At 36.9% G+C, this 12,895-nt stretch overlaps 1 protein-coding gene across 2 annotated transcripts; it reads right to left on the bottom strand.

Annotated features, from left to right (window-relative positions):
• Positions 1–89: 89 nt before the first annotated feature.
• On the bottom strand, positions 90–7,422 carry gcc1 (GRIP and coiled-coil domain containing 1). 2 transcript variants are annotated; one of them, XM_081363667.1, is made up of 4 exons: positions 7,358–7,402; positions 7,165–7,261; positions 4,843–5,991; positions 90–2,217 (listed from the first exon to the last, which is right to left on the bottom strand). In XM_081363667.1, the coding sequence occupies exons 3-4, from the start codon at positions 5,941–5,943 to the stop codon at positions 904–906; spliced, it is 2,415 nt and encodes an 804-aa protein (XP_081219793.1). In that variant the 5' UTR covers positions 5,944–5,991; positions 7,165–7,261; positions 7,358–7,402; the 3' UTR covers positions 90–903. The 2 variants fall into 2 exon arrangements, with proteins under 2 accessions (XP_081219793.1, XP_081219792.1); XM_081363666.1 differs by lacking the exon at positions 7,165–7,261 and having other exon boundaries at positions 7,358–7,422.
• Positions 7,423–12,895: the final 5,473 nt, after the last annotated feature.

The following is a 12,895-nucleotide window of genomic DNA, read 5'->3' as shown; positions in this document are numbered from 1 at the left end:
AGTTGCATATGCATTGGAGTCAAATTCTAAGTATATGTTGTTAAAGTATATATATAGTATTTATACACTACTATAAAAACATAAAATGCTGAAGAGATCAAAATAGTTTATTGTTTTGGTCAAAGATTGAAAATATACATTTATTTAGAAGACTGAAACCGTGAAGACTGAAAATGATCTGTAATATGTTTTCTCAAAAAACAAAAAAGCATAATGTATATATATATATATATACAGCTTATATTAAGAGGTAACGGTGTATTCATCAAATGCCCTAAACTATGGCAGGAAAAATAGAACCAACCAAAACTTTACAAACTCAAAGCAGCTGATTTTTTAATTTTTTATAAATTCAGGAAATATTCTTAGTAAAACCCATGGAATTAGTTTTGTGTGTTAAATATATGCATGGAGTTCACCATGACTATATATGAAAAGTGCTGCTGTCTGAAGGCATTACTTGCTAGATTCCCTCTTATAAGTCTTGGAGCTTTCAATGTCATCATAAAGTCCATTTGAGTGTTTTCTTTGGCATAACCCATACTGTAGATGTAAACCCTTTATCCAAAACGTGTTACATCATGTCTGCAGTTATGATACAAAATCATAACACTATTTTGCTGCACCCAACTTGATTATACAGATTGAAGACACAGTGTCAAGATCTAATATGTTGCACAGGAGGGAGGTACGCTATCAAATACTGGACTAAAACCATTCATAAAGTGTTTAGTATCCTGTCATGCAATAGTTGGGAGTACATATGTCAGTATTGGAAACATATCCACATTTTTGCTCCTGTTATTTGGTACCTTCTCACACTGCACACAAAAAGTGGTCAATAAAAATAAACAAATCTCAGCACAGTAGAACCATAACGTTTATCTTGTCAACCTGTTTGAATCATCTCATCCCTGCCGTCCACCAATTGTGTGGCTGCTGCTTCAGCACAGCTTGTTTCTCTTGAGGACTAAAGTGCAAAATGGTCAAAATGGCCGTGAGTGTCTGCTGGCGCCCCCTATTGTCATGGAGCGTGAGAAACCTATAAATGACATTCTTGAGGTACTCGAGGTTGGCCCCATCTCTTCCCTGGTCCCGAATATGCTTGTCCAGCTGGCACCGTAGCTCAGCAACCTCTTCTTCATGCCTTTCCCCCTTTGCAATCAGCTTTCCTTGTAGCTGGTGCAAGTCTTCCTCTAGACGATGCTTTTGTTTGCGCAAGGCAGCCACTTCCACCTCTTTGCGGGCCAGTTGTTCGGCGTAGAGCAACAAAGTTGGCTCGTTGGGCCCAGCCAGTTTAAGAGCTTGTGCGACAATGTCACTTTCTTCTTGTTCTGGATCAACTTCCTCTAGGTCACCACCTTCCATCGCTGCGCTGTTATTTGTAGCGTGCCTCTGATGGCTTCCAAAACTGATCACCGCCGCAGCCCGAAGTCGCTCTAGCTCAAGGTCTTTTTCTGAAAGCAGGGCCATGGTGCGATCTCTCTGTTTGTGCAGCTCTTCCTCAAGCCGCAAGAAATTCTCCCTGTGTTGAGCCTCGAGCCTTTCGACTTCCTGTCTGTGGGCCTGCTGGAGCACTACAAGCCCTTGTTGCCGCTCTTCCAGGTCTCGTTTGTGCTGCGCTTCCGCTTCATCTGAAAGAATGCGAAGGTTGATGTACTTCTCCTTCAGCTCGGCCAGCTGGTCGCGCGCTTCTTCTAAGTCTTTGGACTGGTTTCCGTCTTTCGTGGTCTTGTTTTTCAGAACACCCTGAGCCCTCATTTTGTAACGCTCGAACTCCTCCCTCAGCTGCCGGAGCTCTTGCTGGTAGTGGAGCGCTGACGCCTTCTCTCCCTCTGAGATTTCCTGCTCCTTTTCTCCTTCTAGCAGCCTTTCGATGTCCAGACTCTGGTCTTGAGATCTTTGCGCAGCCAGTAGGAGTAACTTCTTCACCTTCTCGAGTTTGTCCTTTAACACGTCCACGTTCAAGTTGGCGTCGTCGATGTTTAGATCGGAGATCGACGTCCTATTGACCGCTGCGATAGCGAGGGTTTTGTTCTCGGTGTCGAGTTGAAGGATGCGTTCTCGCAGCCTCTGAGCCTTCTGTTGGTCCGTCTGTCTGGCCTTCTCGCAGGCACCCAGCAGTTCAGAGAGCTCAGATACTCGCTCCTCAAGGCTGGCAACTCGTCCCTCCTCCATCTGCGCCTGTTCTCGGAGAAGCTCATCTGCCTGTGCCACCTACATAGACACATATGAGTAAGAAATAAGAATAAATGTTTAAAAAACCAAATAGACCAAGGGTGTCAAATCCTGCTGGGCGACTATCCTGCTGAGTTTAGCTTCAATCCAAATTCAACACACTTAAACCAACTAATCAAGGTCTTCAGGATTGCTAGAAATTTCCAGGGAAGCGTGTTGGAGCTAGGCATGTGCCGGTATCAACTTTTCATGCTGCGATTAATTGATTGAGTTTTTACCACGGTATACGGTATTATCACGATATTTTAATTGCTCAAGAGAAATGAATGGATTGGTGGGGGGGATGTAGAAAAAAAACTACTAATAGTTTTTTAATAAAAACATTACAATAGTGATTGTCAAAACATTTGGTAACTAAATAGAATTTTACACAATTTTCACGCTTTCAATTCTTGGGATTTGATTTCAATCTTGATTCAGTATTGACTTTTTGGATAAATATTAGGTAGGCTACAGTAGATAGACGTTAATTTTTCTCAAGAAAAAATATATCTCACATAATGCTTTAAACATACAGAGAGCCCTGTCAGCTGGTATTATTAAAGGTTAAAAATTAACTAATTAAATTAAATATAATTTGGTTTTCATTGTAATAACAATTATGACACAAGTAAAAATATAATACAAATGTAATATAGTGCACATATTGTGCAAAATACTCCTCTCTATAGCTATTTTTTTCTAGTCAACTAACGTGTTGGTCATTAAATGGCTTTCCTGAGGTAAATGTAACGTTCTGTGACATAATTGTTCACCTGCAGTTTTATTAACCTCTTTCCGTGGTTGAAAAACACTGAATGATCGATATTATGTATGAGGCATACCTTTCGGTAAGTTGTAGCCTACTGTAACTTTAAATAAAAAGTAACAGATGATCGCTTGAACTGAGGCGCTACAGTGATCTGTCAAGTCACATTTACAAGCACCAAAACAGTATTTATTGTCTGAATTTCGTAATAAAATGGACAGAACATGAGAGCTGAGAATTGTTTTCATACCATAATAACCTGCTCTGTCTAGTCTGTCGGTCTCCGTGTCCTCTTTGCTCCGCGATTTTTCTCTGCGTGAGAAACTGCATGTGGCGCGAGAGCGTTTGAAAAGTGTAAATTGCGTGAGTCTCACGCTGAATGCGTATTGACAGCTCTGCTTTTAGAAGGGGGATAAATCGTCGGCAGCGTGCCTCCTTCCGCCATGCTTCTTCTCCATGTGAGGGTTGTTTACATTAGACTAGAGTGCGCACTGCGCCGCATGCACACAGTGCTAATACATGTGGGGATTGTTTACATCAGAGCGCGCACGTGTTTCGCGCAGGCAGCATACGCAGTGTTTGTTTAAGCGGTTGATGGAAAATAAGCTAATACGCGTTCTATAAATATAAATTCTGATCTATTGTTTTTCACGGTATTTTGAAGTGCCCACGATAACAATATCGTGCATTTTCATTACCGCGATTTATCGCATTACCGAATACCGGCACATGCCTAGTTGGAGCAAAACTCTGCAGGACACTGGCCATCCACAAACTGGACTGTATGAATGGTATGATTATATCAAACAGGTCAATTAATTAAGATTAAGTGAGCAGGCATATTGAGATTACATATGAATGCGCCAATTAACCGATGAATGGCTGATATCAAAATTCTTTATTTTATTTGAATAGTTAAAAAATCTGTTAAAAAAAGAATGTACAGAATTAAGATATTCATTTTTGAGATTTACTAAAGATTACATTGAACTGTGTTATTAAATTATTAGTGTCTACAAATATAAATCGATACCGATATTAACGTGAAATGAAAATTCTTCCTATTTTTACAACGCATGTTATTGATTTTGTTGTGAACAATTCATCCATGCATGATGTTTCTTTTTATTTTTTTTACCTTGTTTATCAAAAATGTCATAACAGAATCTTCCAGCAAATGACAATACTCTCTTGTGATGAATGCTGGACTTCACCAATCATTTAGTCCGCTTAAAATCCACTCCTTTCTAACAATCGACTGCAAGCTTGAACTCAGATCTGCCTCCATTCAATATACAACTGATGTGTACTAGAACCAAGTCTCATTTTTTCTTTTCAGATAATCCATTTCACTTGGATGTATGTCACAATACAGAAGAAAGATCTGTCTCTACTTCCATTACACTGCGACTTCAAACCAAATCTAATATAGGTTTTCTGTTGGGAGTACACTCTTGAAGTAAGCATGAAACGGAAGTAACAATAGTCTTTTCTTTCCTATTGTGATGTATACCCAAGTGAAACGGCTTCTTAAAAAAAAAAAAAATAAAAATAATCCGGACTTGATTTTTTCCATCGGCAATTGACTGGATTGTTGGAAAGTCATCAGAGAAGAGAAGAGCTGTTGTTGCAAGAGGGAGGGGAAGTTACTTAGAAGTAAAGATTATGACAGCTCATGAATTTAAATAAAATGATGTGCATGAGAAATCATTTAATTCGAACGGTCCATTTTCATTTCATAGTGCCTAAAAGTAGAATAACTAAAAGTTTTAAGTGGGGTGGAAAATTACAGTGGTCTTAACGATGGCTAGAATGAACGCTAGAAGCTCAACAAAACTGGAAGATTTAAAAAGTACCTTTCTGATTTCCTGCTGAAGTTGCTGATTGAAGTGAGCTTTGAGGTCTGCGATCTCTTGCTGGAGCTCCTCCACGCGTGGGTCGGGTTTGCTCCTCTCCTCCGCTGCAGCCTTCAGGCTCTTCCTCAGCTCCTCTCGTTCCTGACTGATCTCTTTCAGCTGCGATTCGTAATCTAGCCCTCGGTCTGCTGCCTGCATGGCTTCAGCCAACGCCTCCCGCGAGTCCTCCAGTTTGAGTTCGGCGTCCTGTCTCAGTCCCCTCTCCTCCTGCAGGAGTTTCTGAAGCTCTCGGAGCATGAGCGCGTGATCGCCCTGCTCCTGCTCCCGTTCGTGCTGCTGGGTGATGACACGGGCTTTGCTCTCCGCCAGCAGCTCCTGCAGGCTGTGCACCTCCATCTGGTGCTGCTTCTGATCTTCCTCCATCCTGGCCTGCAGCTCCTCCAGTTCCTGCTTCATCTTCCGCTTGTCCGCCTGGAACGAAGCTTCCATTCTGGACTTTTCTTGAGTGACGGTTGATAAGGAGCTGGTCAGGGTGGACAGCTGGGTCTTTAGTTGGATGACACGGCGGTCTGTGTCTGCTGCAGGCGGCGGCGGCTCCGTACATCCACTGCTGCTGGTGCTGATGCCACTTTCAGACCCACTTGCCTCCTCAGATTGCTGGGGTAAGGCATGTACAACAGCTCCAGAGGTGGCTCCATCTACAGCACAGCTTTGGTCCTCCTCTATTTGGTCACCTTTAGCGCTGTTGCTGGTCACGCTAGTGGCCGTTTCAGCAGAGGCTGCTGTATCCAGGCTGTCTTCACTGTGAAGCGAACATCGGTCATCCCCAAGGTAGGAGGGCAATGATCGTTCAGCATTTCCTGTAGCGTCACCAAACGACAGGGTTTCATCCCGCTGGCTTAAATCAACCTCCTGAGATATGGACAGTACCTTCAGGCTGGCTTCCAATGCCTCTTTTTCCTTAATTAAGCTTTGGTACGCTCTGACAACATCTTTAAAACGCGTCTGATATTTCACAAGCTGTTTCTTCTGCAGTTCGATGGTTTCCAGCAGTTCCTTCTTGCTTGGACCTCCGACAAAGCTCATACCAAACTTGTCCATGCTGTATCACTGTCAGGCTAGTTTCATACTCTCTGATATGATCTCCACCTGCATAGTAAATATATATGAAATAAAGAAGTGCAATGTGGAAAATCTGTAAGCAGCTGTTCACAATATTTGAAGTTTGTTTAAAAAAATATATATATTCCTTAATATATGTATGCGTGTATATACAGTACCAGTCAAAAGTTTGGAAACATTACTATTTTTAATGTTTTTGAAAGAAGTCTCTTATGCTCATCAAGTCTGCAGTAAAAAAATAAAAAATAATAGTAATATTATGAAATATTATTACAATTTAAAATAATGGTTCTCTTTTTTAATATACTTTAAAATGTAATTTATTTTTGTGCTGCAAAGCTGAATTTTCATCAGCAAGTACTCCAGTCTTTAGTGTCTTATTTCAGGATTATTTGGTGAATAAAAAGTTAAAAAGAACTGTATTTATTTAGAATAGAAATCTTTTGTAACAATATACACTAGTGTTCAAAAGTTTGGGAACAATAACTTTTTTTTTTTTTAAGAAATTAGTACTTTAATTCAACAAGGATGCGTTAAATTGATAAAAGGTGATGGTAACGATTTATATTGTTAGAAATGTTTTTATTTTGAATAAATGCTGTTTTTATGAATAAATGCTGTTAACGTTTTAGTCATCAATGAATCCTGAAAAAAGTATTCCAATAAAATATATTAAACAGCACAACTGTTTTCATCATTGATAATAACTGAGTATCAAATCATCATATTAGAATGATTTCTGAAGGATCATAAGACACCAAAGACTGGAGTACTTGCTGATGAAAATTCAGCTTTGCATCACAAAAATAAATTACATTTTAAAATATATTAAAAAAGAGAACCATTATTTTAAATTGTAATAATATTACTTTTTTATTTTTTATTTTAACTGCAGGCTTGATGAGCATAAGAGACTTCTTTCAAAAACATTAAAAATAGTAATGTTTCCAAACTTTTGACTGGTACTGTATATATATATATATATATATATATATATATATATATATATATATATATATATATATATATATATATATATATATGAATGCTTTCCATGGTTAATTATATATATATATAATTAACCATGGAAAGCATTCATATTTTAACCATGAAAAGCATTTATACTTTGATATTTAACGTTTTCTTGTTGTTGTTAGTCTTTAAAACTGCTTTTGTACGTTATTTTAATTCAATACTTACTATATTTCACTGCTCATTTGTTGTCTGTAGCTAATTAGTTAGCATGTTGTAAAGGTGCAAGAATAGATCCATCAAATCCCACATCATGATATTTAGACTTAAAAGCATTGTGAATAAAACGTTAAATGACTGTGCTCTTAGTTTCATCTACTGTTCATTTAATTGTATTTCAAGTGAGAAATATCGCATTTACCCGAATACGTGTCCTGTTTATTTTGCTGCAGTCGCTTCCGGGTGTGGAAGTGACGTTTCAGGGGAAATTAAATAAAAGTTTAAGAGTAGCCTATTACAGATTAAATATTACAAGTTTATTGCAAACCAATGGTGCATGCAAAAAAAAAAAAATTAGATTTTTAAATATCATCTATAAAATATGAATAATGAATCGAGAAGGGAAAACATACTGAAATAACTTTCATGCAAAACGATTTTGTGTGTGTGTGTAAAGTAGCCTATAATATATTTATGGACTTTTTATATAAAGTCTATGTTGCTGTTGTTGTTGTTGTTTTATTTTTAGCTTTAGCTTAATTCAGATTTAAATAAAGACAAACAAACGCGATGGCCTCACGGATCCCACGATGTCTATGCGATAAACATGGGGGAGGCCGACAGTGGTGGACTGGAGGAAAAGTTCGCCATCTTTGGGCTCTTTGAGTTTAGTAATTGGGATTGTTAATATAATAAACTTCATGCGTTCACTATAGAAAAGAGCAGTATGAACATTCATACTACTCTAAAGTTTTAAAGTTTACCCACTACAAACGTTAAAGTGTTGTATTGACTTAACCTATTAAATAATTTTATATTATGAGCTAATTAATAGTATTTACTTCCAAAAGATGTTTTTATAATAGTTTTCACTAGTTAGGGTGTGCTGTGCAAACAAAGTGTCCAATAATGTTCAGTTTACATCTGGAGTGTCAAACTCAGTAGCGTACTAGAGTTTAGTTCCAACCCTGTTTCAACACACACACACACACACACACACACACACACACACACACACACACACACACACACACACACACCGCCATGTGATTGCCTTTCCTACAGTGTGAATGAGTGTACGATCTTTAAGCTATCCTTTTTTTTTTTACAGTTTTTCTCGATTGTTTACACACATTTTCTGAAAGCATGCCTCATATTCTCAGAACTCTACACACAAATCCAAAAACACACACACACAATGGGCAAAACCCCTCAATTCTCCTGCAAAATGAAACTTTACATTCAAAACAATGTTATTTCTTCTCAAAATGGTATTTTGTTTTCAAATGACACACACAAACCATCACATGAATAGACATTTATAAGAACCAGTTGAACACTGATGTGCTCAATGTAAAACACTATGATGAATGGAAAACACTTCTTCTCCATTCATCATAATGACTTAGGCCTTTTTTGTTCAGTGTTACACTTACTACAGACAGTACATACATAAGTGTGTTGTAAAATATTTGAGAATATTGTTTTTATACTTAGAACACACAAATACACGGTAACAAATATATTTTATTTTTCCCACAAAAACAATGTACACAGTGTACATCCCAACCAACACAAAGTTGGACATACAGTGGTCTACATTTGAATGGCAGTGTGTTCCTTGTGAAAACAAGAGATTTTCTGCATGAAAATTGTGCCAAAAGCAGAGAATTGTGTGTAGTGTTTTGAAAAAAGTGTGTTTTAGAACTGCAATTTGAGTGTAAAGCAGGAATTGTGCTTGTAGTTCAGCAGAATTGGTTCAGGGGGTTGGTGAATGAGTTACATGTTGTGGTCATTGTGTCTCAAGTACCAGAAAATGTGTGTAAACAATCGAGAAAAACTGTAATATGTCGTTCGGGCATACTATGATTATCTTCACTTTATGCATATTTATAATTAATAATAACAAAATATGATATAAATCAAATAAAACCGAATCGGGAAATACATGCATACTCTGTTTATCTTCAATGTATATTTATAATACAGAGAATATAGTATATTTATACATGAAAATTAGCTATTTTGGCTTTAAATGTAAACACCATTGTTAATTCATGTGTATCGTCCTAATAAATAAATAGTTTCATTTTTTTATTCAGTACATTTTACAAAGTATAAATGTTGGTGATGCTTCATTCCCTTGTTCATTTGCTGGTAGCCTATGCTTAGGCATGCTCCGCTTTTTACATGGACTTCGATGACTTGCACCTACATTTTCCTTTTGAGGAAATAGACATAATCAGGTTTAACAAGCTGGAAGGAGGTAAAAAAGACATATCACTTAACTTGTTAACCATGAGGGGTCTATGAATTTAACTGAAATATACAAAGTATTCTAAATTAAGGATAACAAACAAAGTAGCTAAGTTAAAGACCGTGTTTGTTTGTTTTTAATAAATCTGAAAATAATTTATCATAATAAGAGATCATTTTCGACAATTACCCTGAATATCTGGGGGGAAATGTGGGTCCCTCTCAATGTCTATGGTGGTTGCAGCCTTAGCTGAAGTTTTTACCTTGGAGGTCAGGAAACCAAGTCTTGAGTTTTCTCTTGAATTCAGCTTTCTCTTCTTCACTTGGTTTAGAGTCAGATACTGGAGGAATAAAAAATCATTAAGACACAACTGATGGAAATAATCAATATTAAGAGAGAACAAATTTTTACGTTCAACAATTTATTTCTCAGAAAAAAAAAAAATTAACGAGTATTCTAAATGTTTAAGAGAAATCGTCTCGGTTATGTATGTAACCCTCGTTCCCTGAGAACAGAGACGTTACGTTGTGACGACGAATGGGGTTTCGCTTAAAAAGCCTCTCACCTTCGAGTATTATAAAATGAGCCAATGGCAAGGAAATGCGTGCAAGCAAGCAAGCTGAGGATTCTGTGCCGACGGCTGGGTGGAGGCAGCAGCGGGCCGTCGGGGGCAGAAGTGCACGGGCGAGACATCTTTAAAAAGACGTGCCAAGCGCGAAGTGTGAAGAGAATGAAGATCTCAGAATGGCTTGTGGAGTGAATAATCATCTTGGAAAGAATCATCATTCTTAAAACAGAACATAATTTATTTAAAATATAAATATTTCATACCAATATACACTTTATATACACCAATATACAATTTTTTTTTTTTTTTTTTTTTAGAAATTAATAGGCTACTTTTATTCAACAAGGATGTGCTAAATTTATCAAAAGTGACGTATAAAATAATTTCTATTTTAATTAAATACTGTTCTTTTTAACTTTTTATTCATCAATGAATCCTGAAAAAAGTATCACAGGTTAAAAAAACTGTTTCTAACATTGGTAATAAATCAGCATATTAGAATGATTTCTGAAAAATCATGTGACACTGATGACTGGCGTGATAGCTGTTGAAAATCCAGCTTTGCATCACAGAAATAAATGATATTTTTAAAGTATATTAAAATAGAAAAGCATTATTTTAAATTGTAATAACATTTTTCTGTATTTTTGATCAAATAAATGCAGGCTTGATGTGCATGAGACTCTTTTTTTTTTTAAGAAGACATAAAAATAGTAATGTGTCCAAATTTTTGAACAGCAATGGTAGGCTACTGTATTATTATACTATTGCTGCATAATTACCAAAAATGTTAAAGTCCTTCCACGTCACCATTTCGCGTGTTTGTTGTCCGCCTACACTTCATATAATAGGCCTGTAGATGGCGCCTGGGCTTCATTTAACTAACTATGACAGTTTGATCAAATGGTAAACGGTGTATCAATACATAGACTAAATAAAAAGTGACTTTAATACTAGGCTACTTCCCATTAATGCGACTTTTAATGCTGGTTTTGTGCAGTACTTTGTAATTAGCATCCATTGTTTAAACGACGCAGATTCAGATCGCTTCATTCATAAATGTAAATTCGTCTGTCCATCTAATTTTCAAACGTTTTATGAATGACTGGAAAATTACCGCTCCACTTCACATCCCAGCAAACATTGGTCCGACGGCAACGTCGTGTCCCTGGCCAAAAATAGTCGCGGTATGACGGCATAAATCGATAAAAATATGTAACACAGAACATTTCCTAAAAATGCATTCAGATACATGTGTGCATGTCTACAGTTATCTGAGGTTGCATGTATAATTGTTATTTTGACTTTTAGCTACGTGTAGTTCAATATATACCATGTTGTGTTTCGGGTGAGAGAGGACGTCACCATGGCGACGTCTTTTACACGTGCATTTATAGTCCATCATGACCCTCTATGAAATCAATTGTGATAAAGCTGTGCTTAATCCTTGCGTGGTTAATACTGCAATAATTAATACAATTTTTTATTAAATTAAAGTTTTAATAAGTTGTGTGAATACGTCCACTGACGTCCTTTACACGTCAGTGGACGTATTCACACAACTTATTAAAACTTTATCGGGTGAGAGGACGTCACCTGGCGACGTCTTTTACACGTGCATTTATAGTCCATCATGACCCTCCATCATGGAATCCTTGTGAAATATGCAAAAGCTGTGCTTAATCCTTGCATGGTTAATACTGCAAAAATTAATTTAATTGCCCAAGTAGTTTTTAAGAGGTTGTGAAGACGTCCACTGACGTCCTTTACACGTCAAGGCTGTGAATACACGTCCACTGACGTACACGTCTAGTCAAGCAAGACAGAGGAAAAAAAAACCCAGGAATTATCTTTATGAAATACACGAATTGTATACAAAGTAAATATATTTACTTTATCTTGTTTAAATAAATTATAATCACACAGTTCCCAGTGTGGTTAAGTGAATGCAAAGCCTCTGCATTTTAGTCATTATTTCAACCTGATACGTTGTGTTTTTTTTTTGTTTTTTTTTTTATGGAATGTATGCATGTAAAACAGAAATATATCTGGTCACCATTTATGTCTGAGTTGGATGTAATTGCCAAAACTGTGCTGCCAAGATGTAACAAAAGATCTCCCGACATTACCAAATCCCGCGATAGGTTAGATTATCTCACGAGATGTTAACGCGTTTTCCCCATAGACTCACTCCGGAACACTGAAGTTTGAACAACCACGAAGAGAGGAGGAATTGAGGCCCATATTATTAAAAATCTACTGTTGGGTACGTACATTTTGTATTATTAGATTCACGTGCTAGAGTTTTACTTGTTTGACATGAATGAACCGAAAGAAATGATGCCCACCTTGTCAACTGAAATTGGCTAACGTTAACTGAGTTTGGCTAAAATTAGCTAGTGGGCTAAAAGTTGCTTTGAACTTATACGACGGTATACCATAAAGTATGTTTAATGATACAGTCAAAGTTATTACTGTAAATTATTAATGTAGCCTTTTGAGAGTTTCTTTCAGAAAGTAAATTATCTGAAGTAGAATGAAATGTTTAGCTGGATTTGAACATGTATGTTTTCAGTAACTGCTTTAAAATTTTTGTAATTTTAGAATTGCTAAACATGTCTATTCAGGGGACATCACAGCCCACCTGTCTTTATCAGAAATGTCCTGTTCACTTTCTCACTGTTACACACCTAGTTAAGGGTCTTTCTCAAGGGCACCACAGTGGTATTGAAGAGGCAGGGGACAAATGCTGTTTTGAATTTAGCTGAAGACCATAAAAATATTTTGAAAATAAGTGCATGTCATTTACCTCAAATTTTTAATTTTCATTTATTTTAAAAAGAAATATATTCTCTTCCCTTAGATGATGTGAAGAGGTGGAGCCCACATGCTATACAGACACTGAAATTGATGCA

Source organism: Scardinius erythrophthalmus (genome assembly GCF_964197995.2).
Source record: "Scardinius erythrophthalmus genome assembly, chromosome: 4".
Taxonomy (NCBI): Eukaryota; Metazoa; Chordata; class Actinopteri; order Cypriniformes; family Leuciscidae; genus Scardinius; species Scardinius erythrophthalmus.
This window is presented reverse-complemented; position numbering and strand designations above follow the sequence as displayed.